At 43.6% G+C, this 26,847-nt stretch overlaps 1 protein-coding gene across 5 annotated transcripts in view; it reads right to left on the reverse strand.

The window, feature by feature from the left end:
• SERGEF (secretion regulating guanine nucleotide exchange factor) overlaps positions 1–26,847 on the reverse strand; it is a 234,494-nt gene that overhangs the window by 20,971 nt on the left and 186,676 nt on the right. Inside the window, exon 11 of one of the 5 annotated variants that reach the window (XM_031653355.1) lies at positions 16,588–17,582. The exons of the other annotated variants lie outside the window; for them this stretch is intronic. Coding sequence (XP_031509215.1) covers positions 17,542–17,582 — 41 coding nt within the window. The 3' untranslated portion in view covers positions 16,588–17,541. Of the gene's footprint in view, positions 1–16,587; positions 17,583–26,847 lie in introns of those variants that run through there. 5 annotated transcript variants of the gene reach the window in all.

A 26,847-nucleotide genomic window follows, 5' to 3' on the forward strand; every position in this document is an offset into this window, starting at 1 on the left:
CTAGGAGGATGGAAGTCACAACTAGGTCTATGATATGTGATTCCTTGATTCATAGTCCTGGTAGATGAATCTAGAATCCAACCCCAAGGATATAGCCAAAATATTCCTTGTCACCCTGAGTTCAGGAAAACATCTGGGGAGGAACAGACCATGAATCAAGGGCGGCTGCCCCAGGAAGATTTATTCTCCCACACTGTGCCCTGCTCCTACCAACCTAGAATCTGCTGGTTGGAGTGAGAGAGAAAGGACCTGGAGAGAAGTAGCCTCTCTTTGCTTTGACAGTAGTGTCTTCTTGGTGGAGGTCTTGTCATGATATGCATCAGACTAGGGTCCCTATTTAGGGAGAATGCCCTGGTTTTAACCTAACTTATTTCTCTGTCCTTAGGTATCACTGGGGTGGCCCTGAGCCCCTGAGGATTAGGGCCCTCAGATGGAAGGCAAGAACTACCTGCTCTGATATTTATCTCACTTCTTGTATCCCATACAAACCCTGTGCTCTGGTCAGGAGGGCTTCCCACACTCTGCTCTCAGCCTGGGATCCGTCTATGCTTATACCTCCCCATCCCGCAATCAGGAATGCCCTTATCCTGGGCTAATCCAAATCCTAGCCTTCAAGGCTCAGCTCAAGTCCTCCTTCCTCTAAAAAGTCTACAATAATCATGCCTACACTGAGCTACAGTGAAATTTCAGAGCTGCAAGGGAACTTACAGATCATTGGCCCAACCCTCAAAACTCTACCGAAGAGAAAACTGGGGCCTGGAGAAGAAAGAATAAGGGCTATGCCTAGAACCCGAGTCCATAGCATTCCCTTGATGAGCTTCCCATGAACTTTGTAGTTCTTTATTTCACCTGTCCATGTCACAGATTGTGATACTGTCTGTGAGGACAACGACTTCTGTATCTCTACGTCCTTCACTGTGCTTAGCACCCTGGGTCACAGATGGCTCAGGAAATAGAATCCTTAATAGCCAAAGATTCAGGAAGGTAACAGGTCCTGAGGAAAAGCAGGATACAGGTGAAGAAAAAAAAAAAACCACCACCAAAACCCTCCTTCCAGCAATTCTCCACTGTTCTGGGATGCAAGCCAAGCCTAGCCACTGGACTGGGGGTGAGAACAGAGATGATGCATTCAAAGGAGACTTTTACATCCGAAAGAGATTTCTGCATCCAATATCAGTGTTCTAGCCCAGAGCCTCTTGGGAGAGCAGCTTCCAGAGGCTGGCAGAAGGGGTCATGCTGAGGTCAGCCTCCAGCCTAGGGACACTGGTAATGGTGGTGGAAGCAGCTGAGAGAAGATTTTTCTTTTAAAGCTGAATCTTCAAATTTGGGGAACTAAAAGAACCCTCCAAGATCACCTAACCCCATTCCTAAATGTTTCAGATAGGGAACCTGAGGTCTTGGTAAGGAAAGAGACTTGATCAAAGTCACACAACACATTAGGGTTACAGCCAGGACACAGTTCCATGTCTCTTGATCCCAACCCAGGGGTCTCTGCAAGACAACTTTTCTCAGCTGGGTCCCACATGGACATAGCCAGGAGAGCAGCTGGTAGGATTACATGGCTACCAAGAATTTCTACACTGCTTTTTAAATTGTCAAAACTCAATTGCCGATAGACTTGTGATGCAGGTTTAGAGAAAATAATGAGTTTGACTAAGGCTCCAAGCTGAGAAGTCACTTGCTTGAGATCATATCAAGCACAGATTTATCTAGTTCAAAAACCCGTCGTTTCCCATTGGCTCATGCTGCCAGACATGCTGTGTCTAGGCTCAGCATGGAAGAAGAAAGACAGGACAGACAGACATTCTGAGAGGTTTGACAAAGAATTCCATCAGATACACACTTCCTGGTCAAGTTCCTCCTTTGCCCCAGGCACTGTGCTGGGCGCTCCAGACGCAAAGAGGAAATACGATCCAGGAGTGGAGAGACTAAGTAGGTAACTTCCAGGGAGCTCCTAAATGAGCAGTTATAAAGATTGGAAGAGAAACAAATTCGGTCCTTCAAATTCTGAAAAGAATGAGGTTGAGGAACAGTAACAGACAGGGATGTTGTAACAGAACAGGCTGGCAGGGTCCACCACAGATGTATGTGCCACCAGCCAAAGCCATTTCTGTACTTGCAGAGCACAGCACAATGCCTGGCACATAAAAGACACTCAATGTAGACTTGCTGAGTCAATGCATGGATAAATGAAACTAGCATCCCAAAGGGAACTGAGGGGCAGTTCCAGTGCTTGCAGAGAAAGGGTCTGCCCACCAAATGTGGTCTTGCTCCACTCCATCTGTAGAAGGGGCAGGAGGCAGCTGGTGGGTCCAGAAATGCTGACAGAGAAGGACAGAGCTTCCAGCCCCAACCCACTTCTCCATGGCAACGAGCTGACAGAAAACTGCACAGGAGACTGAGAAACCAGTTTTAAAATAAAGACACAAAACACTCTCAGTCTAAAATCACACATGCAAAGCAACAGCTCCTGCCTCTCAGCCCCTTAGGAGGGGTAGGCATAATCACTAAGAAAAGTACCTCCTTCCAACCTGCCCATTTCTCTGCCAAGGGCCCATGGGCCTCCCCTCCTGCTGTATACTCTTCTAAGAGCTGCCAGGCAGAATTCCTCTTGCTTTGCAGTATATGCTTCAGGGCATTGCATCAAATCTGACAAGCAATGGTAAAGCTCCACCAGGGTTAGATCTGGCAGGTTCTGCAGCAAACAGGCTGTCTGCTGCTGGCTTTGTGTAGAACGGCAGTTCATAGCGGGGTGGCTGTGGCACAGGGGCCAAGCAGGAAGAGCAGGACAGGGATCACTTTTCTCCATCCTCCTCATGTTCAATCCTGCTTCATCCTTCAGGGCTCAGCTGTATTTGCCTTCATCTCTCCAGGATGACTTAATTGTACCTTTGACTGTAAACCCAAAGCCCTCTGTTTACATTTCAAATACAAAACTTACCAGTCTACTTTTCATTATACTGCTTACTTATTCTGCCCCCAGTAGAGAGCCTGGCATATGATAAAGCCTCAATAAATGTTTTCTGAATTGAATCAACAGCATGAGAAAACATGTTAATTTGAGTAGCTGGAGACCAACCTCCTTCTGGTTTATGGGAGTCCACTCAGACTACCATTTCCCTCCAAAGCCTTGGGTGCTTAGAGAGTGTGAAGGCAATGTCACCTCCTCTCCAACACTGGATCTGCTCACTACTTTTCTGCCAACACCACTGTGTGCTCTTCCCTATAGTTCCATGGACATCACCGTATTCAGAAGGGTACCCTAAAACAAGCTAGACTAAGGATCCTAGATTCAGTCCCAGCCTTATCACTTCCCATCTGTGTGAATTTAGACAAGTCATTTAATCTCTTTGAACCTTAGTGGCCTTGCTTGAAAAACAGAAGTACCAATTTCCATACCAGTATCCTGCCTACCTCACGAAGCTGGTGTGAGGACCAGAGATGATGAATGGTGAAAGTGCTCTGAAAGCAGTCAAGTGGTGTCTGTGCAAAGATGAGGTGGAGTTTTATTTCCAGAATCTTATAAAAAGGTAGCTGAGGCCTAAGCTCATGAGGTGACTTGCTCATGATCATATGGGGAGACAGTGGCAAAACAGGGTTCCAGTCTTCTAATTCTTGGTCCAGGGCTCCTTTCACAACCTTTTGCTGCCTTAGAGATCCCATCTAGACGTTCTTCAACTTTGGCAAAAGCAATTCCACATTCCATTAAAATGAGAAGCATTTTGGATCACCTGCAGAGTATAAATCTCTGCCATGGAATGGAGTCCAGCTCTCTACTTCCAGGCAGAATGCCACCTGAAACATTCTAGGCAGGGAGTTAACTCTGACTCCCCCACAAAAATCCTTCCTTACAGTCTCTCAGTCACTGCTAACTAACCTGTGCCAGAAAGGTCATCCTGGTAGCTAAAATATTCTTGCTGTGGCAGAGCCCACATCTTCTGATCAAACCTCAGAAACAAAAATAAAGAATGCAGCACTGCAAATATTAGAGAAGCAGATTGAAAACAACTTGTACAGGATATACAGGAAAACTCATATGGCCTGGAGCACAGGCTTCAATGGAAAACCACTAAAGCTACCCTAGGGCTTGACTCAGGAAGTAGGGACACTGCTTCCCTGAGATGTAAAGTCAGCAGAAACAGATCTGAGAGAGTCAGGAGGGACACACAGACCCCACTGCTTAGGTTCTAACAGCTTGTGGGCCTACATGCCAGAGATAGCATTAAGTGAAACCTCTTCAGACCTCAGCAATGACTTTAAAAAGAAGGGAGGAAGGGAAGATAGAGGGAAATGTCTTTGCTGAGAACTCTAACCCTTACATGGTATGATGGTTAATTTTGTGTCAATTATGGAAACCAGTTGTTTGATCAAACACTAGTGTAGATGTTTCTGTAAAGGTATTTTTTAGATGTGACTAACATATTACAGTGAGTTGATTTTAAGAAAAGTAGATTACCTTCCATGATGTGGGTGGGCCTCATCCAGTTAAAGGCTCTAAAAGCAAAGACTCAGGTTTCTTGGAGAAGTAATTCTAACTCCAGACTGCAACAGAAATTTTGCCTGAGTTTCCAGTCTTTGGACTCAACTCTTACCTGAATTTCCATTCTGCAGCTTGCCCTATGGATTTCAGACTTGCTAGCCCCCACTACTGTGTGAGTCAATTCCTTCAAATCAATCGCACTCTCTCTTTATCTTTCTCCCTCTCTTTCTCTGAGATGGAGGTAGAGGTAGAGATGTAACTTATTGGGTCTGCTTCTCTGGGGAACCCTGATGAATACACATGGGATGCGATGCTTTCATTTAATTTACCTAATTTCATCCTCCAAATGACCCTGGGAGGTAGGTTTGGTATTTTGATGCTTGTTTGCAGATGAGGAAACCGAAGCTTGCTAACTATGATTCCAAAACCCATGTGTCACCATAGGTCTGTGAGGAAGTGGAATTTCTTTGAAGAACTCTGGGACAGAATTCCTGGCCAAAGCAAATAATGTTGCTGATTCCTCTGAGTTCTCCTTCTCCTTGGGGATGTAGTTAACACCAGAGGGAACTAGGAGTATGAATAATTTTGCTCATTCAAGCAGGATGACTTGCTTTTACAAAACACAGTCTTTAGGATGGCCAGGTACGCTCAGAAACAGCCTATAATCCTAGTGCTTTGGGAGGCTGAGGTGGGAGGATCACTTGAGCCCAGGAGTTTGCAACCAGCCTGGACTACACAGTGAGACCTTGTCTCTACAAAAATAAAAAATAAAAAAATTAGTCAGGTGTGGTGGCATGAGCCTGTAGTTCTAGCTACTTAGGAAGCTGAGGCAGTAGGATCCCTTGAGCCCAAGAGTGCCAGGCTACAGTGAGCTACCATTGGGCCACCACAGTCCAGCCTGGGTGACAGAATGAGATCCATCTCTTAAGAAAACAAAAAACAAAAATTACAGTCTTTACGTTATGATCTACATTCTTACCTGGGGATCTGTTTCTGGATTTAGGGTTTTGATCTACATAAACACTTCAAGGTTTCATCACTTTTAAAAACTGACCCGGCTGGGTGTGATGGCTCACACCTGTAATCCTAGCACTTGGGGATGCAAGGCGGGCGGATCACCTCAGGTCAGGAGTTCCAGACCAGCCTGGTAAACATGGTGAAACCTCGTCTCTACTTAAAAAAAAAAAAAAAAAAAGCAAAATTAGCTAGGCATGGTGGCACACGCCTGTAGTTCCAGCTACTCCGGAGGCTGAGGCAGGAGTATCACTTGAACCCAGGAGGCAGAGGTTGCAGTGAGCCAAGATTGCGCCACTGTACTCCAGCCTGGGTGACAGAGCGAGACTCCGTCTCAAAGCAAAACAAAAACCGGCCAGGCTCAGCAGCTCACACTTGTAATCTCAGCACTTTGGGAGGCTGAGGCGGGCGGATCACGAGGTCAAGAGATCAAGACCATCCTGGCCAACACCGTGAAACCCCGCCTCTACTAAAAATACAAAAATTAGCTGGGCGTGGTGGCGCATGCCTGTAGTCCCAGCTACTTGGGAGGCTGAGGCAGGAGAATCACTTGAACCCAGGAGGCAGAGGTTGCAGTGAGCTGAGATCGTGCCACTGTACTCCAGCCGGGCGACACAGTGAGACTCCATCTCAAATAACAACAAACAAACAAACAAACAAACAAACAAAAAACACTGGCCCTCAAGTATGAAGGGGAAGATAAAGTTTTTGCTAGTTAATGAGTGGTCTTCTTCCTGAAGGCAAATCCAGGCTATAGATTGTTTCCACTGGGCTACTGCTAGAAAGTGGGAAGACTGCACTCTGCTCGAATAATGAGCCCTAAAGGGGCTGAGCTCAGGTAGGGCGAATGAGCAAGCAGCCCTCATTCTGCCTCTTCCAGCTCCCCTTTCCTGATCCAGAAGTCTCTCAGCACCGTGGTGTCTTCTGAGAAAGGGGGAGTATTGTTTTCCTGAATAACAACTCTAGTCTAAGGATGGATGAAACCCTCTTTCCTCAGTTCCCATTAGTGCAGCTGAGACAGGGCGGTATTTGCAGGAGGAAGTTTACTAAATGCCAGGGGGCAATGAAAAGGAAATAATCACAGGAATCCAAACATATCTACCAGTAGGCAGGGCTGCCAAGATGAGGTTCGTGACTCCTTAATAATTCTCTCTCCAAAGGGCTGGAACATGCATCTGCAGCAGCCTTTGCTAAGCTTCCTGCCATTTGAGCTTTCAACAGTTTCCACTTGGTCACTATCTTGCTTACTGCCTCAAAGGCACAGCCTCCCAGAACTCCCCAATGTGTTAAAGCTCACATAAAAAATGCTGACGTTTGGCACATAGGTAAATGGAAAGGTAAGCGTGTAGTCTGACATCACTGGCTCCTGCTAGCTCAGGCCTGACCAGCCACCCCAAAGTGCTGAGGGGATCCTTGTCTTGGTATCCTGGTTGGGAAATCTGTCCTGCAGAGTCTTGTCTCACTTGTGGCCTGAGACAAGATCCAGAATCAGCTCTGGCTCTGGCCTGAGCCAACCCCCTTCATTTCTGGGTTCTGGTCTGAGAGTGCTGCTTCCTCTTCAGGTAATGGGCTGGAATGTGGTGACAGACAAATGACTTCACCTTCAGATGAGATCTCAACCCTCTCCATAGGGAAGCAGCCTTATATGTGATATACCAAAGGGTCCTTCAGGAACAAGGAAGAGTGCTACTTGCCCTAGAAGCCTGTCCAGACAGGTACATCTTCTCTGTATCTGCCTAAAGACCAGGGATCTCTCCTCTCCTCTGCTGCTGGTGTTGCTCTGTCAAAAAGAGTTGCCTGCATGTTTACACAGCTGCTAGGGTCTATGAGGGGAAAAAGCTCATGATAATAATAACAGTAGTAACTAACATTTACTGAGAACTTACAATGTATTAGATACTACTACTCTAAGCACTTTCCATGTATTAAACTCATTAATATTCACTATAACCCTTTGAATTAGGATCTATCATCATACCCATTTTACAGACAAGAAAGCCAAGACACACAAAGATTACATTATTTGATCAATATAACAAAGCTAGTAAGTGGTAGAGCTGGGATTCAAACCCAGACAGTCTGGCTCTATATCATTTAATCCAAATAACAGCTCTGCAAGGTTAGTATTATTAATGCTGGTTTGGTTGAGGAAACTGAGGTTTGAGAACTCTGCTAAGATCATATAGCTAATAAGGGGCAATTCAAGTATTCAACCCAAAGGCTGCATCCTTTCTCAAGCTCTCCTTGGTAAGGATGATGTTATAACCACTCCAAGCTAAACTCAGGGAGGCCAGCTGACTTCATTTGTCCTTTTGGTTGAAAGGCCACAGAACCAGAAATGGATGCCCTCAGCCATCAGGAAGGCTCTTCCAGCAGGTGACTTTGGAGGAGTGAGGTTCCCAAAGCACTCTATGTATAATCCCATCTTTCCCTAAGATGGACAGACTTGAGGATTGGGAGAGCCAGCCTTCTGTGACCACGTGTACACTTTTTTCTTAGAGTGCATGGACACTATACGGTTATGGTTTTCTGGGTGTCCGCTCTGCCCCAGGAATAAGTGAACCTACTTGTAATCAGGATTCTGTGAGACACTCGAAACAGCATCTCCCAGTGGAAAGGGCAAAGACTCAGAGGAACTTAGACCTCTGAGCCACACTACCTGGGGGGATTTAGGCAAGTTTCTTAATCTTTAAGAGTTTCAATTTGCTTATCTGTAAAACAAAACAACAAACAAATATATTTTCCCTTTTAGGGTGGTTATAAGAAAAAAATGAAGTATGAAATTGTACAGAAAACATCTGCTAAGTACCTACGGTGTGCCGGGCTCCGTACGTTTGTATCTTATTTATATTCCACAAAAATCCCATGAGATAGATACACTATTATATCCATCATACAGATAAGAAAATTGAGGAACTGAGAGACTGAATAATTAGATCACTCAGCTGGTAAGGAGGAGAGCTAGGATTTAGGCCCAGGTTGTATAGTGCCTGAGACTTTGTGCTTTGGTGCTCTGCTGTGAGTCCCACTCTGCTGCTCCACAACTGCCTCCTTTTCACAGGTCTCTCCAGCTCTACTCTCCACACTGCAAAGGCAATGATCTTTCTAAAAGGCCAAACACCATTACTCCTCTATCTAAACTCCACCCTTGATTTCCCCTGCCTAAGGTGATCTTAAACTCTATAGCATGGCATTCAAGGCCTGCTCCTGACCCTGCTTCTAGCTCCTTTTCTGGCCTGTCTCCCACTCCAACTCCCACCAAAACTGAAGTCCTTGCCACCTAGACTTTGAACCTGCTGTTCCCTATACTTGCAAGGCCCTCTCTGCAAAGGAGGGAAACTCCTACTCATCTTTGAAAGCCTAGCCTAAGTATCACCTCCTCCTTCCCAGATTTCTTTAGGCAGCTGTCTAGCTTTCCTCTATGCTTCTGCAATAGCTCTGTAATAACACTGTTCACCCATAATCTTGTTTGTCAGTTTATATCTCTGTCTTCCATGCTACACCAGTGGTTGCCAATAAATTTGAGTCTGAGGACTCCTTTTTAATGTTGGAGAATTTCAGGATCTTCATATATACTAATCAAAGCAATACTTAATGACCAAGAGTCACCATTAATTCAGTAAAGCTTATAAATGCGACTGTATTTTGGTCAACACCATGCCATCTACAATATTTGAAAACAATGCTGCATGTAGGTGTATGTGTTATAGATTCTGAGGACTCTAAGGCTCCAGAGCCTCCAGTTTGGAAACAATTGCTCTGCTCAGCAAGTGAGTTTTTTGATTAAATGAAAGTAACGGCCGGGCGCGGTGGCTCAAGCCTGTAATCCCAGCACTTTGGGAGGCCGAGACGGGCGGATCACGAGGTCAGGAGATCGAGACCATCCTGGCTAACATGGTGAAACCCCGTCTCTACTAAAAAATACAAAAAAACTAGCCGGGCGCGGTGGCGGGCGCCTGTAGTCCCAGCTACTCGGAAGGCTGAGGCAGGAGAATGGCGTGAACCCGGGAGGCGGAGCTTGCAGTGAGCAGAGATCCGGCCACTGCACTCCAGCCTGGGCGGCAGAGCGAGACTCCGTCTCAAAAAAAAAAAAAAAAAAAAAAAGAAAGTAACATTCATTGACCCTATTATATTCCAGGGGTGTGCCAGTCACTATTCATTTTTATCTCCTTCAAAGCTCAAAAAAATCTATATTCTTCAGATAACAAAACAGAGGCTTGGAAAGCTAAAGTGCCTCATCTGAGGTCACACGGTGAATGAGAGGCAGAGCAGGGATTTGGTTCCTGATCTTTTTCTACTCTGCCACTCTGCCTCTGGTGCAGGACCAAAACATGTTCATCTCTGAATTTCCAGTGTTCACTCATGGCAGTGCTCAGCAGGAATGAATAATATAAACCCAGAGAACCCTTCTCTACACAGTCTCAGGCCCTCCCGCTTATATCCACCCCAGCCAGAGACCTTCCCAGTTGTAGGCAAGCATAGGAGCCCTTCACACATCAAAGAACCAGAGGTGCTGGGCAAAACTCTACAATGGCAAAGCATGGCCCACTTTTGCTTTGTTGTTGTTGTTGTTGTTGTTGTTGAGATAGGATCTCACTCTATTGCCCACGCTGGAGTGCAGTGGCACTATCAAAGCTCACTGCAGCCTCAACCTCCCAGGCTCAAGCAATCTTCCCCCACAGCCTCCAGGAGAGCTGGGACTATAAGTGCACACCACCACCCCCGGCTAATTTAAAAAAAATTTTTTTTTTGTAGAGGTGGGATTTCACTACGTTGTCGTGGCTGCTCTCGAGCTCCTGGGCTCAAGTGATCCTCCCGCTTCAGCCTCCTAAAGTGCTGGGATTATAGGCATGAGTCACTGCATCTGGCCCTACTTTTCCTTTAAGTGCTATTTCCCTCATTTGGTGGGTATTCCTGCCCTTTTCCTGAACTCCAAGCCCCTTTTCTTCATTGTCACCCTCATCCCCACTGTCCTCACTCCCCCAAACTTCCTGCCCATATCCATTGCAGTTTGCTCTCTATCCTCTAACAGTTCCCTCAAACTAGCTCCCACAAAAGTCATACTGCCTGGTAATAGCCAGGTGTGGCACCCCGCAACCCCCTCAACCGGACATTTATGTATTAAGCCAAAGGACAGACTTCTAAACAATTCTGGTCAGTATGCCATGGGAGGAAGAGAATGGGCTTCAAAGTCGGACAAAGCCAGGTTTCAATCACTGGTTCTGCTACTTCCTTTTTGAATTACCTTGGGCAAATCACTTAATTTATCTGAGCCTCAGTGTCTTCATCTGAAAAACGAGGATAATAAAAGCTACCTCATAAGGTAAATATACAAAGACCTTACAATCTTGGACTGTATAGTGGGTTGAACAGTGGCCTTCCAAAAGATGTCAGTCAATGCCTTAACCTCCAGAACTTGTGAATGTGACCTTTTATGGAAAAAGGGTCTTTGCACATATAATTAAGTTAAGGATTTTGAGATAAGAAGCTTGTCCTAGATTATCTGAGTGAGCCTAAAGATGCCATCACAAGAGAAAAGCAGAGGGAAATCTGACATACAGACAAAAGAGGAGGAGGCAATGTGACCATGGAGGCAGGGACTGGAGTGATGTGGCCACAAGTCAAGGAATGGCAGCAGCCACCAGAAGCTGGAAGAGGCAAAGAACAGATTCTCCCCTAGAGCTCACAGAGTCTCTGCAGATGTAACCAAGTTAAAGACCTTGGAATGAGTGCAATCTCTTCTTTATAAGAGAAAGAAGAAAAGATGCAGTCACACAGAGAGGGCCACATGAAGACAGAGGCACAGTTAGGGTTTTTGCAGTCACAAGCTAAGGAATGCCTGAAAACACCAGAAGATGGAAGAGGCAAGGAAACAGTCTCTCCTAGAGCCTCCAGAGGCAGCATGGCCCTGCTGACACCTTGATTTTGGACATCTGGCCTCCAGAAGTGACAGCATAAATATGAGAATAAATTCCTATCATAAGCCACACAGATTGTGGTACTTTATTATGGGAGACTAATAATTTTTAGGTTAATAATACTAATAATTATTCATATCATGTATACTAATACACACTGCCTATCTCCTTATCATATATCACCCCTCATCTCCCTCATACAAACTACGTTACAAGAACGCAAGCTTTGGGAGAATGGAACCTTATCTGACTTGGTCATTATCAAAACCCTAATGATTAGTATGGCACCAGATAGATGGTAGGTGCTCCATACCTTTTTTTAAATAAATGAATTAATTGCAGTTCCTCAAACACAATATGCTATGTCATGCCTCCATGTCTTTGCATACGCTATTCCCTCTGCCTAGAATGCCCTCCTCATTCCCTTACAAACACCTATAAAATTATCCTTCAAAACTCTACTCAGATATCACCTCTTCTCTGTGTGCCTTTCCTTACCACATAATCTGTCTACATTAATTCCATGTCACGTACATTGCTCTAATACAGCATGTCTTACATTGCACTCCAATCACGTGTATATGTGTCCATCTCACTGAAAAGAGAAGAGCTTCTCAGAGGGCAAGACAGTAATGTGATTTACTGCTTCTAAGTCCTCAGCATCCACAACATAGGGCACAGCTACATATACATAGAGCTTCCCCCTCCTTCCATATATTCCAGCACTGAAAGGGCAACTCTCCCAAAAAAAGGGGCAAATCTTACCAGCCTGAGGCCCAGAAATAAGCCTACAGGATCCAAAGAGTCCATGAGCCCCTTCTAGGCCTATTTCCAAACTACCTCTAAACAGAAGCCATAGAGAGAACCTTATAACTGCAGAATCCTGGGAATGGTATTGTTTAATTAAACAGAGACTCAAGTCACCAGCATCTGGCTCAGGCTGGGCCTCTGGGACTTGAGCAAGCAACATTTCATCATTAGGAGGAAAGGAGATGACAAACTCTTTCCTGAAAGAACCCAGCAGGCAGGCAGCAGAATTACTGGATGTGGATAAATAAAACCATTATTTCCAAATACATATCCCAGGCAGCACTAAATGCATTCTCCGTATCACAGGCGATACTAAATTTAGAACTGGCAGTTTGAGTCATATGCTGATTCCTAAAGAGAAAAACTAAATTCAAGGGGGAAAAATGAAGTGAAATATGAAAATAAAAATGCAATCTTAGTCTATAAGAGCAAGCTATCAAGAGAGGTGAAGGGGAAGTTACCCGCACAGAAATTCTGGCTGAAAAAGAACTCCAAATGGGGAGAGGGCAGGGTTTTGCTAGGTACCAGCAACAGCGGCATTTGGGGAAACCTCTGGAATGTCTCCCTGTGTGGAGTTTCAGAGAGGCAGGAGTGGAATCTGCATTTGAACAATAATGTGGGTAGCACCCAAAGCCATCCTAAGGGCCGAGGCTTGCTGTTTCCAAAGTGCTGTCAAGCACACTGTCTCACTGAAGTTTTTTTTCCTATTCTGCAGTGAAGGTATGTCACCCCCATTTTACATCGAAGAACCGAGCCTACAGGGGTCAAGTGACTTGCCGAAGTCATAACGTCAGTGAGGAGGAGAACAGAGATTTCATTTAATAAACTCTTAATTTTAAAATAGCTTCAGATTTACAGGAAAGTTTTAAAGATAGTACTAAGTTCCCAAATATCCCTCCCCCAGTTTCCCCCATTGTCATCATCTTATATTACTGTGGTACATCTATTACAACTAAGGGACCAGCACTGGTACATTACTATTAGCCAAACATCATATTGTATTTAGATTTTGCTAGTTTCTCCCTAATGTCCTTTCTCTGCTCCAGGATACCATGTTACATTTAGCCATCATGTCTCCTTAGTCTCCTCTGGTCTGTTACAGTTTCTCCAACTTTGTTTTTGATGACCTTGACAGTTTTTAGTATTAGCAGGTATTTTGTAGGATGTCCCTCAATTGAGTTTTTCTGACGTTTTACTCATAGTTAGACTGGGATTATGGGCTTGGAGGAGGAAGACCACAGAGGTGAAGTGTCCTTACCATCACACTATATAAACGTCATATACTATCAACATAATTTATCACCGATGATGTTAACCTTGGTCACCTGGGCAAGGTAGTGTTTGCCAGGTTTCTCCACTGTAAGGGTATTCCTCACCTCATCTCCCTCCCCCAACCCCTTTCCATGCTCTACTCTTTGAATGCAAGTTAGGTGCTCCCAGGCGGAACAGTTTGGACGGAGCCTGAAAGAATGGATGAGATATTAAAATGTCAAAGGACATCCCAAGTAGAGGGAACTGCAATGTAGGTAAGTGCAGGCATATCTGGGGAACAGGGCTAGGGGCAAGGTATTGGCAAATGGGAAGAGAAGGCTGAGAGGGTGGCTAGGCCCAAACTGAGTAGTGCCCTACAGTCAAGCACGGGGCTTGGACTAATCTGTAGGCAAGACCCATCTCCTCTCATCACCTTGCTTAGGGCACTCAGGGTACTGCTCAGATGCTGAGAAGTGGGACTATTTTGTGAGTGATATGCTGACTTCTAGCTTCCTTTATTCCCCAAAATTCTCCTGCTCTTTGAGGCACAGACTGCTGGTTACCTGCTCACTATCCATTGTCCTCTTCTTTCCTGGTAACAGACCTCAAATTTTATTCAGGATAGCCATATGCCCAGCTAAAAGTCTCACTTCCCAGGCTTCATAACAGGTTTGGCTATGTAGCTAGGCTCTGGCCAATCAGTTTTTAGTTGATATTGCTGGGTACCACTTCAGGGAAAGTGCCTTAAAAGGGCTTCTTTTTGTCCTTTCTCCCTTCTATCTGGCTGAATATTGCTAGTAGCCATCTCAGACCTTGAGAAAATCTTTAAGACAAAGGCCTATGTTAAGGATAGTGAAACAGAGAGATAGAAATAATTAGGGCCCTTGATATCTGTAGAACTATTATACCAGTCTTGTGCGGGATATCACCAGACCTCTCATGCGTGAATGTATTAGTCAACTTGGGCTGCCGTAAGAAAAAATACCACAGACTGCGTAGCTGAAACAACAGAAATTAATTTTTTTCACAGTTCTAGAAGCTAGACGTCTACTATCAAGGTGCCATCAGAGTTGGTTTCTAGTGAGTCTCTCCCTGGCCTACAGATGGCTGCCTTCTTGCTGTGTCCTCACATGGCCTTTCCTCTGTGTGTAGAGGGAGAGCAATTCCTAGTATCTCTTCTGCTTCTCATAATGATACGTCATATCAGATTAGGGCTCCATCCTTAAGACCTCACTTAACCTTCATTACCTCCTTAAATACCTCATCTCCAAATACAGTCACATTGACGGTTAGGGATTTAATCTATGAATTTTGGAGAGAAACAATTCAGTCCATAACAGTGAGAGAAAACGCTTCTGTCTTGTTTAAGCCATTATTATTTCCGATGTCTAGCATGCACACACACTTTCTTAATGATAGACCTCCACAGTCCAAGGAACACCTTCTAAAGCTTCCACCTTGATGGCCTTGTTAGCTGAAAGTCCAAAGGAAGGTACCAGAGATGCCACTCTTAAGTCATTTTGAATGCTGATTCATTAATCGCTTTCATTCATTCAATTGACAAACATTTACTGAGCATCTCCTATATGCCAGATACTGAGTTATGTGCTGGGGACACTAAAGTAAACGAAAATGGTCCTTGACCTCTAGGTGCTTATAGTCTTTATTGATTTACTTACTCTAAGCTCATCTCCTTTGAAAGGATATTCCTATAATATAGTAAATAAAATAGAAGTGGAAATTCAAAACCATGGAAAGGAGGCGTATCCAAATGCCAGCCCTGGGAGCTTATATACATGCCGTAATTGAGCATCCAGGTTGGCTTTAGCTTCCTAGCAACCATGAAAGAGCAAGAGAGCGTGACTTGGTTCTTGTTTTCTGAAAGGAAAACGAATCCCAATCACTCACAGAAGTCAAATGTAAGCATTTTCTTTTCTGAGCAAACTCTACCTAGTGTTTGTGTCCTGGAAAGTACCATTTTCTGATCAAATCCCAGTCAACGTTTCTCTAAATTCCATGTGCAGTTCATTAGCTCTTAGGTACTCATCAAATAAAGCCAGAAAGTTCCATGGTTTGCACACATGCTTTTGGTTTCCTACTTTAGAGCTTATGGAAGACTGTGAGTGATCACTTCACTCACAGAGAGAATGGGGACTGGTAAATACAGAAAGCGCTGAAGCTTGGACATTAAGTATATGATTTTAAGAAGAAGAAATAGCAAGATGATATGACCCTAGAAAATGGCCAGGGTATATAGAAAGATGGAACACCAAGATGAAGTCAGTATACCTCACCCATAGGGTTCCTTTCTTGGTGTATCACAACAGGCAGCATCTTATGAGAAAAAGAGTATGGGTTTGAATTCCAGCTCTGCTACTCTACAACTTATTAGCTCTGTAATTTTGGGAGTTTTAGCAGCCCAGAGACTCAGTTTCCTCAGGTAAGATGAAAATGGTATCTACCTATCATGGGAATTAACTACCAAAACATATATGTTATCTCTGTCACAGTGGAATTATGGTAACAAAAGCCTGCATATAAGGGCCTGATCTGTGCCAAGCACTGTATTATACACTTGACATGAATTATATCATTTAATCTTCACCATAAGGTAGATGCTATTCAAGAATTCAAAAACTGTTGGTTTCTCCCCAAAGCTATGCCAAGCCATATCCTTTGATATTTCTGAAAGGAATGTATCAGTGCTTAGAAGCCTCTTTGCCAGATCCATTCCATGCAAAGCAGCTATATTGACACCAATTTTGTAACCATCTGCAATCCCAAAAGTTTGCTGCAACTGGTATAGACTTTTAATTCTCGGGCTCCCCAGTGGGAGTCTGAAGAACTCAAAACCCTTCCAAAAGGCTCTTTTTAACCTCCATTTGCAATGGGAAGAAAGACACTGAGGAATTTGGAGCATGCTATTCAAAATAGAGTGCCCTGGCTGCAAGGATGGGGAGTGGGAGTTATTGTTTAATAGGTACAACATTTCAGCATGCGAAAATAAAAATGTTCTGGAGATGGATTGTAGTAACGGTTTCACAACAATGTGAATGTATTTAATGCCACTGGACTTCATGCTGAAAATGGTTAAAATAGTAAATTTATGTCATATATATTTTACCACAATAAAAATAACAATAGTAATAATAATAATAAATAAAGTAACCAGGGCTGTGAAGAATCTAAAAGTCATACATGATAGAGAACATGTGAAATAATTCAAGCATTCTGAAAGAAAAAGTTGGAAAGCCTCTGGCTTACAGGATAATGGTACTCCCTACTACATATGAAGCACTCATATATGTCAGGACTTTACCTAGATTATCTTTATTCTCTAGCAGGGCCCTGCAAGGCATTCCTTGCTTATAAGGATCAGGTGACCAGCCCCCGATCACACAGCCAGAAAGTGGTGAAGATGGGATTTGAATTCAGCCAGTGTTCTTTTTTTCTATACAATGCCGCCTCTCATTCAAATATTGAAAAGATGCCTGGATTTTAAAATGCTGAAAATTTATCTCAAGCCTGAGATTTTATTATTCTGAATTGGGATGTAGGGGGTAGAAAGGTCAGATATCCATCTTCTTGAAGGCTCCCTGTACTGCCAGGGCATGCAGGTAAACCTCAGCCTATTGAATCCTGCCCTCTAGGGGCAACCCTTATGATAAGAGGAAACTGGAGGGGCCTTGAGATCAGAACCAGAGGCAAAACCAGGTTGATGCTGCCAGGGGACTGCATCAGGGCCGCTGGATCACAACCAGCTCCCATGGCTAAGGAGGGAGCCATCAGCCAATAGAGAACACAAAGTAAGCTCCAAATACAGCAAGAGCTACCAAAAGCATTTCTCCCCACAGTGTAGTCACCATATCCCAGAAGAGAAATTTTGAAGAGGAAGAGAAAGACAATGAAACAGGAAGAATTAGAGTTCGGTGAGAAGGCTCTGAAATCTGTAGTGTGTGTTCAGATCCTAGCCTATTGTTCTGTTGGTAAGCATTGTAACAGTTTTGGAGCTGGAGCACAATCTCCTACCTGCCTTGGGTGCCCTCAGAAATCCCTCGGCATCACCTCCTACTCTTCAGTTACCTCCCCCCGCATCACTGAATCTTGCCCTACAGAAAAACAGATTTGGGAAATGATCCTCAGGTCTAACTCAGTGTCACAAACTTCCAGACAACAAAGGTATTAGGCCAGGGTCAAAGGATGAGTGACAAGGAAATGAGTTTTCTGTAATGCTGGCTATTGATCAGAGACTCCTAGACACTGAATCTGAATTTTTCCCCACTGGATAAAGATGTAGACTTGTTGACCATTAGTTTGCTTCAAAAAGTAGAAGAGCTTTTTGTGTAAGAAATGTCTGTGAACATTCTCTTAAAGGAAAACATAGCAGCTGTAAGTTCTTCAAGAATAAGACAAGCCTTGAGTGAAAAAGACCTGTGATGCAGCAAGAAGGGGCTGACTCCTAGATGAAACAGAACTCTATTCTGCATGGATGGTGTTACCTGCAGCTGCAAGTTCCGCTAGGGAGCTAGGAGCTAGTGAAGGCAGACTTGAGATACCCCATATCTACTGTGTGCTCTCAAAACGTGTCTGTATCCTTGAGTAAGCTGGGAAGTTGATGTAATCTTACATGCGTGTGTGTTATAGGTATGAGTGTGTTTGTGGCCTCTTCTACCAATCCACAGATTCTCATTGCATTTCCTCCAGTTTCCTTCAAGAATTTTCTCTCTAAGCTTGTAAGCTGGGACACATTCATATGAGTTCCACAGATGGCCTGCACCAGCAGCAGGAGTCTTTCTGAGAAGAGCCTTGGAATAGTGAGCGGAGCCGTGGCTGACCAGCCCTGCCGTGTGGATCCAGCTGGAGTCAGCTGGGCTCTACTCCACACAGCGCACGGCTGTCGCCTGCTCACTTCAAGTGGAGGATCTGGCACTTATTTTAGGTCCTTATAAATAATACATTTTGTCATCTCGATTCTTCAAGGCCTTCTTTTAAGCTATTTTTTCCTCTTTGGGAAAACCGCTTTTACTCTACAAGACAGAGTTGTTCATAAATCAAGAGGAGTTCCTAGTGACCAAAGCCTAAGTTCCTGACTTCAGAAGAAGTGGGCAGCCACCCAACCTGATTAGTCAAAGCCTCATACAAGAAGAGAATCTTATTTTAAGGATGAAAAGAAATGTCCAACATCTGATTCCTTCACCTCTGACCCAGGAAGTCCTAGTGTCTGAGCTTTAAATACCACATTCAACCCCTGCTTCCCCAAGAGTCCCTACAGGCTCATCATGGTCAGTAAAATACTGAGGTTCTTACCATCTGTAAAATGGGAACAAGGCTTCCTGTGTATAACTGTCCAAGTGTCTGGCATAAAGTCAAGGTTCAGCCTGTGAGCTCCCGGTTAAGTCTTCTAGTCCCTTGCAACTCCCAAGAAGATGCATTTATACTTTGAAAAATTGTTCCTTTCTTCCTTCTTCACAACCATGAATCAATCACAGAGGAAGTGTTTACCAGTTAATATGGCACAAAGAAACCTAGTAGGACAGTGATAAAGTGCTGAACTGTGATCAGATAGACCAGGGCTTGAAGCCTGGCTCTGCTACTTGTTATGTGACCTTGGGCAAGTTCCCTAATTGCTCCAGACTTCAATGTCCTAATCAATAAATGGGATAAACCACTAACTTTATAGTCTCTTCCAAACTTTACTGTGCATAAAAATTGCCAGGGAATACTGCTAAAGTGCAGATTCTGATTCAGCAGGTCTTAGGTAGTACCTAAGGTTCTCTATTTCTAATTAGCGCCTTCCTCCCTGCCTCTGGTTTGTGGACCATCTTTTGACCAGAAAAGAAGAACATGAACAGTAAAGACATGTTGTACGTTGTAAAGGGCTATGCCACCTTAAAGTCTGATTCATTAACCATTATCGTTTTATCTTAAAACACAAAGAAGACCATGAATTAATCCTTTATTCTTTATGGGTAAGCAAAATAGTGATTATTTATCTAGTAAAATAACAGGAGCTGGGGAAAACCAGTTGTCACCAATCCTCTCCCCATACCACCCCCAAAAAATGCAACAACTACTAACCAACAAAGTGCAACACTCCTCCTATCAGCTGGCTGATGTAAAAAAGTAAATATACAAACAAAATCCCTAATAGAGCTTAAAACTATTTCAGATGAAAACTTTTAGGGGTAACAATGTAAACTACACTGATCCTCAAAAAAGCATTGTTTTAAGACCAAGTGTTTATGACTAAACTGAAGTGTTGGTTTTGAGTGTAAAAGCAGATTTGGGTAGGTTGAAAAAAAACAAAAAACAAAAAAACAAAAAACACATAAACATTGAGTTCCTGAGATTAGTTTGATGGAGGAGGAGAGGAAATTGATGACAGAATTTAATGGAATGGAAGAAGGAAGCAAGTGACAAGGACTGTGAAAAGGGCTTTCCTGCTTCTTGGAACAATCCTATACTCCAAGGCCACCTCCTTGGTGACACCTTTCCTGACAGCCCCAGATAGAGGTGATTCCTGCTCTTGTTGCCAAAGCACTAATACCCACCTCTCTATCCATCCTGGGGCCAGTGCTTATCACAGTATACTGAACACTCACATTGATCTCCAATCCCTTAAGGTCAAGGACCACATCCTATTTATATTCTCAGCCTGGCATAGTGCCCTGGCACATATTAGGCACTCAGTGAATAATGCTGATTGAATGCATGAAGTAGGGGATGTTGAAGAAAAAGTTAATGACCTTTCTTCAGGGTTTACCTTTCTGGAGCTATTCATTCATATATACATTCACTTGGTGTCTTAGTACATTTTGTGCTGCTATAACAGAATAGCACAGACTGGATAATTTATAAATAATAGACATTTATTGGTTTATAGTTCTGGAGGTTGAGATGTCTAATATCAAAGTGCCAGCATCTGGTGAGAGCCTTCCTGATGCATCATAACATGGTAGATGGCAAGAGAGTGAGAGAGAGGAAGGGCCAGAGGGGGAGAGAGAGAGAGAGAACACATGTACATGCAAGAGTGAGTAAGTCGGGATGAACCCACTCCCTCGATAACAGCATTAGTCCATTCATAAGGGCAGACCTAAACACCTCTTACAGGTCCCACCTCTCAATGCTGTTATAATGACCAAGTTTTAACATGAATTTTGGAGGGGACAAACATTCAAACCATAGCACTTAGTAAGCACACATTTTCTAAGTGTGAGTACTCAGACGATTTACCAGTTTTCAGTGTATTTCAGTCTGAGAAATAATTCAAATTTTCTTTATCTCAAGACTGTAAACTTAATAATATGTAATAAGTAAATACGTATAAACTTTTAGCATCTTCCCAAAGTACTTTTCTATTTTTGCGGTAAATTGAATATATAATTTTCCTATTTTAAAACAAGGAAACAGGTCCAGGAAAAAAATTATCTAAGGCAGAGTCTTAAACTTTAGGTAAATAAAAATCACTTGGTGCACTTGTCAAAAATACAAGTTCCTGTCACCTACCTCCAGAGATTCTGATTCAGTAGGATGAGATGAAGCCCAGAAATCCACATTTTAATACTCCCCAGGTGATTCTGACACAAGTGGTCTACAGACCCGGGGCAAGACCCCTATACAATTAAAGTCCAGTCCAGAGCCTTCCTTCAGGCTGGGTGCCTGGCCTATTCTGGAGGTCAGCACGGGGTGCAGATTGTCTCAGGGCTTTGGTTTCAAACCTAGAGCCATAGGATGGGAGACAAGTCACATGTATGGCACCTTCATGGGGCCTGGTGGCAAAGCCAAAACCAGAAAATGATGGCAGTGCCAAGAGCCCATGAGTAAAATCATGAAGCCAGAATGGTAGCTGGCAAATGGATCCCATTTCTGAGGACTTAAGAGCTGGAAGGCCGGGTTCTGGAAAAGAATTAGGCCTTGCTATGGAAGAGGAACAACAACAACAATTGCAAAGAGGCTCATTTGGGGAAATACTGGAGGTGTCTGATATATTTATCTTGGCTCTACACCCCTTCTTTTCCACTTTGAGACAGCTTACCAAATGGAGCCCAGTGAGAATTCAGTAAAGAACAGTAACTAAATACAGGATAAGTTTCCCTCTTGTCTGTCTTCCACATTCAAGTCCTGCTGACTAGACCTCTATGTTCTCTCCCATCAGCCCCTTCTTCATTAGCCCACTGCCAAAGCCCTAATTAAAGATCTTGTGCATTACCTTTCATCTGAATTGTAAAAACATTCCAAGGCTCTCCCTGACTCTGGCTTCTCCTTCAAACTACCTCCCCTAGAAAGCCTCATTAATCTTTCCAGAGCATAGATTTCATCATAGAGTGTAAAATGTCCACTATATTTGAAGCAAGAAGATCTGGTTCTGGCCCCAGCTCCAGCACCATCATTTACTAGGTGTCTGACTTTGGGTTAGTAACTTCCCCTTTTGGGATTCTGTCATTATGTGTGAGATGGTGATATGGTTTGGCTGTGTCCCCATCCAACTCTCATCTTGAATTCCCATGTGTTGTGGGAGGGACCTGGTGGGAGGTAACTGAATCATGGGGGCAAATCATTCTCGTGCTGTTGTTGTGATAGTGAATAAGTTTCATGAGATCTGTTGGTTTTAAAAAGAGGCATTCCCCTGCACAAGCTCTCTCATTTTATGCGTGCTACCATCCACATAACATGTGAGTTGCTCATCTTTGCCTTCCGCCATGACTGTGAGGCCTCCCCAGCCACATGGAACTGTAAGTCCAATTAAACCTCTTTCTTTGGTAAATTGCTCAGTTTCAGGTATGTGTTTATTAGCAGTGTGAAAACGAACTAATACAGTAAATTGGGACTAGTAGAGTAGGGTGCTGCTGAAAAGATACCCGAAAGAGTGGAAGTGACTTTGGAAGTGGGTAGCAGGCAGAGGTTGGAACAGTTTGGAGGGCTCAGAAGAAGACAGGAAAATGTGGGAAAGTTTGAAACTCCCTAGAGACTTCTTGGAGACTTGTTGGATGGCTATGATCAAAATGCTGATAATGATATGGACATGAAATACAGGCTGAGGTGTGGTCTCAGATGGAGATGAAGAATTTGTTGGAAACTGGAGCAAAAGTGACTCTTGTTATGTTTTAACAAAGAGACTGGCAGCATTTTGCCCCTGCCCTAGAGATTTGTGAAACAAAAGAGATGATTTAGGGTATCTGGTGGAAGAAATTTCTAAGCAGCAAAGCATTCAAGAGGTGACTTGGGTGTTGTTAAAAGCATTCAGCTTTATAAGGGAAGCAGAGCATAAAAGTTTGGAAAATGCCTAACATTTTCCAGCCTGACAGTGCTCTACAAAAGAAAATCAAGCCAGCTGCAGAAATTTGCATAAGTAACGAGGAGCCGAACGTTAATCCCCAAGACAACGGGAAAAATGTCTCCAGGGCATGTCAGAACAGCCCCATCCATCACAGGTCTGGAGGCCTAGGAGGAAAATATTATTTTGTGGGCCATGCCCACGGTACCTGTGCTGTGTGCAGCCTACGGACTTGGTGCTCTGAGTCAGCCCTGGCTGAAAGGGGCCAATGTAGAGCTTGGACTGTGGCTTCAGAGGGTGCAAACCTTAAGCCTTGGCAGTTTCCACATGGTGCTGAGCCTGTGAATGCACAGAAGTCAAGAACTGGGGTTTGGGAATCTTTCTTTAGATTTCACAAGTATTTAGAAAAGCTTGGATGCCCAGGCAGAAGTTTGCTGTAGGGGTGGGGTCCTCATGGAGAACCTCTGCTAGGGCAGTGCAGAAGGAAAACGTGGAGTGGGAGCCCCCACACAGAATCCCTACTAGGGCACTGCCCAGTGGAGCTGTGAGAAGAGGACCATCATCCTCCAGACCCCAGAATGGGATGACAATGACAGCTTGCACCATGTGCTTGGAAAAGCTGCAGACACTCAACCCCAGTCCGTGAAAATAGCCAAAAGGAAGGCGGTACCCTGCAAAGCCACAGGGGTGGAGCTGCCCAATACTATGGGAACCTACCTCTTGCATCAGTGTGTCCTGGATGTGAGACACAGCATCAAAAGAGATCATTTTGGAGCTTTAAGATTTGACTGCCCTGCTGGATTTTGGACTTCCATGGAGCCTGTAGCCCCTTTGTTTTGGCCAATTTCTTCCATTTGGAAAGACTGTATTTACGCAATGCCTGTACCCGCATTGTATCTAGGAAGTAACTAATTTGCTTTTGATTTTACAGACTCATAGGCAGAAGGGACTTGCCTTGTCTCGGATGAGACTTTGGACTGTGGACTTCTGAGTTAATGCTGAAATCAGTTAAGACTTTGGGAGGACTGTTGGGAAGGCATGATTGGTTTTGAAATGTGAGGACACATGAGATTTGGGAGGGGCTGAGTGGAATGATATGGTTTAGCTCTGTGTCCCCATCCAAATCTCATCTTGAATTCTCACATGTTGTGAGAAGGACCTGGTGGGAGGTAATTGAATCATGGGGTCAAGTCTTTCCCATGCTGTTCTCATGATGGTGAATAAGTCTCATAAGATCTGATGGTTTGAAAAAAAGACATTCCCCTGCACAAGCTCTCTCATTTTTTGCCTGTCTACCATACACATAAGATGTGAGGTGCTCCTCCTTGCCTTCCGCCATGATTGTGAGACTTCCTCAGTCACATGAAACTGTTAAGTCCAACTAAAACTCCTTCTTTTGTAAATTGCTCAGTCTCGGATATATCTTTATCAGCAGCATGAAAACGGACTAATACAGATGGAGTGCTGAACTGGGTTATATCCAAAATCCTTTCCAACTCTAGGATTTTTCCAACTCACACCTGCTTAAAAACTTATTAAACTTATTAAGTTTTAACTTATTAAACTTAATAAGTTTTTAAGCAGGCATCTTAGTGCCCATAGAATTAAATATATAAATGCCTTACCCTGGAAATCTGAGGAAGAGGCCCTCTGTGATGATCTGATCCCAACCCTTTTTAAGCCTCTTCCCCTTAGCCAAACTGAAGTATTCCTACTTTCCTAAACAAGCCTGAAGTTTTTTGCTTCTTCAATGCATTTGTCATTATTTTATCTTAGAAATCCTACTACACCTATTTCAATGTGTATGATTCCTGCCTTTTTGAGGTCCAAATCACATGGATCTCCTTTACATTTTTCTCTTTGTGCCCATAGGCTAAAACCAAACTTTTTCTGCTCTGATCCCTCTAGTACTTCTCTCAGCTGGTATTTCAGTTCCCCTTGGCCTGGTTCGCACATCTTTTGTCAGCTCCTTGAGAGCAGAGCCTGTGTATGTCTCCTACCCACTTAGCACAGGGCCTTGCACAGAGAATCATTTGACAAATAATTGGATAAATGTTGGAAGTGGATGATCCCATTTTAGTTAGGTCCTGAATTTCAGTGGCAGCCAAGGCGGAGAACAGCACACACTGGACAAATATTATTAATAGTTTCCAGTCTGATAAAACAAGAAATACAAATTCGTGTTACAGTGAATGACTTTTTCTTGAAATCAACCCTGAGGATACAAGCCATAAAAAGATGCTACCAAGCTTGGCAGTGTAGTATGTGCACACTGTTCATTAAGGCCTAAGATTATTTTCGTTGCCAATAACAGTTTGGGCTGAGGTGCTCAACTTGATGGCTGAGGATGACTGTAAGCTCCAGGCAGTCGCATGGCACAGAGCACAATCCACAGAGCATATCCTCATAGCCACAATGGCTCAGTTTAAATTCTGAGCCCTAGGGTTGTGGTAAGAGGCAGACTTCCTACATATATGATGTACTTAGAAAGGATTTCCTCCTCTGACACTCCTACCCCTGTATCTGGACTGTCTCTGCTTATTCTCTGTCCACCTGGGTCATAGTCAAGCATGTATATGTTTTATCTCCCTAACTACACCATCAATTCCTGCCTGGAAGGACCTGTATCTTATTCATTTTCCTATCTCCCTCATGCCTAGCATAAAACCTTGCTCATAGCAGATGTCAATAAATGTTCTCTGGATGGATGCTCAAATTTAGATCAAACTGACTCAAATCCCAATTAAAATCCCTAGTCAGGAAGACAAGATTTAATTTATTTTTTTTCCTACAAAAAGGACAATCTTGCTGTTTAATATAACCTAATACATTTTCTTCACAACTCTGAGACAGACGCAGGTTCTGTTTTTAGAAGGCATATCTGAAATGTTGTAAAGTATTGCTGATTTTGATATTTTATTCTGATTAAATTTGAGGCATATTAGAATTATAAATGATAACTGGGCTTGCTCTGAACTATTCATTACCCTATAATCCTAGGGTAGTAGAGTGTGAAAGGCCTTAGAGAACAACCAGGTGGTTGTACAGCTGAGAGAATGAAAATTCGAGAGCTGGAATTAGAACCCAGGTTGGATGGTTGACTGGTTAGGTAGAGAGTTGATTAGTTTCTTTTCCTTGTTCATTTGTTCAGCAAACATCACTGAGCACATACCATGTGCCAAGTTTTGTGCTGGATGCTAGGGATACAGAGCTGGCAAAGACAATCACAGCCACCAGTGAGGTTACAGACTAATGGCTACTTCCTGATTCCTTAGCCCAGCACATTTTATCCTCTTCAAAACAGCTTGACTTTCTGTTCAAAAGAGCTTCCTGGAAAAAAGGACCAATGTCCACTGGGCAAGAAGGCCTTGAGTTTGCTAGAGCACTACAGGTATATGGGCCAAGGGCATCCACTCAAGGTCTACTGGACTGGGCTTGCTTGAAAGCCTCATACTTTCATGCCTCCTTCATGAGAATATTTCTGAGGCTGCATTCAGACTCAGTAGAAAATGGGGATTTGAATGGTTAGCATTCAATAGGACAGCTATTTGCTTTCCATCAACCAGACTACAGCTTTAAGACCTCTATTGCCTCCTGATGCCTAAGGATTAAGTCCAATACCCTCAACGTGCCACAAAAGGACCTTCATGGTACAATCAACAATGTAACACATCAGCGCATATCTCCTAAACACACCGTCTTGTTTTCTATTTCTTGAATATACTCCTTTCCTTAAGGATTCTGGGCCTTTTCAAGCGTTATTCCCTTTTTCTGGAATGCTCTCTTGCCTAATCCCCTTCTGAGGCACAGTTTCTCTATGAAACTTCCCCTTCCTTCCCCTATGAAAAGTAAGTCCCCTCTTTTGAAGTTCCCACCTTCCCTGGACTCTCCTTTGCCATTATACCACTCACTGAGATTCGCCTATCTACAGATTTACCTCCCCAGAGAGAAGGGGAGTCCGAAATAACAGAGCCCTATCTTATTCACCACCAGCAGAACACCAGCCACAGATAAGGTACTTGCTAAAAGACTGCTGAATGGATGAATTCTTTAGAAATAGCTTCCCTTTTCACTTCTCCAAGCTATCTTTTAGAGGTGTA

The sequence above is a fragment of the Papio anubis genome, chromosome 12 (assembly GCF_008728515.1).
Source record: "Papio anubis isolate 15944 chromosome 12, Panubis1.0, whole genome shotgun sequence".
Lineage (NCBI taxonomy): Eukaryota > Metazoa > Chordata > Mammalia > Primates > Cercopithecidae > Papio > Papio anubis.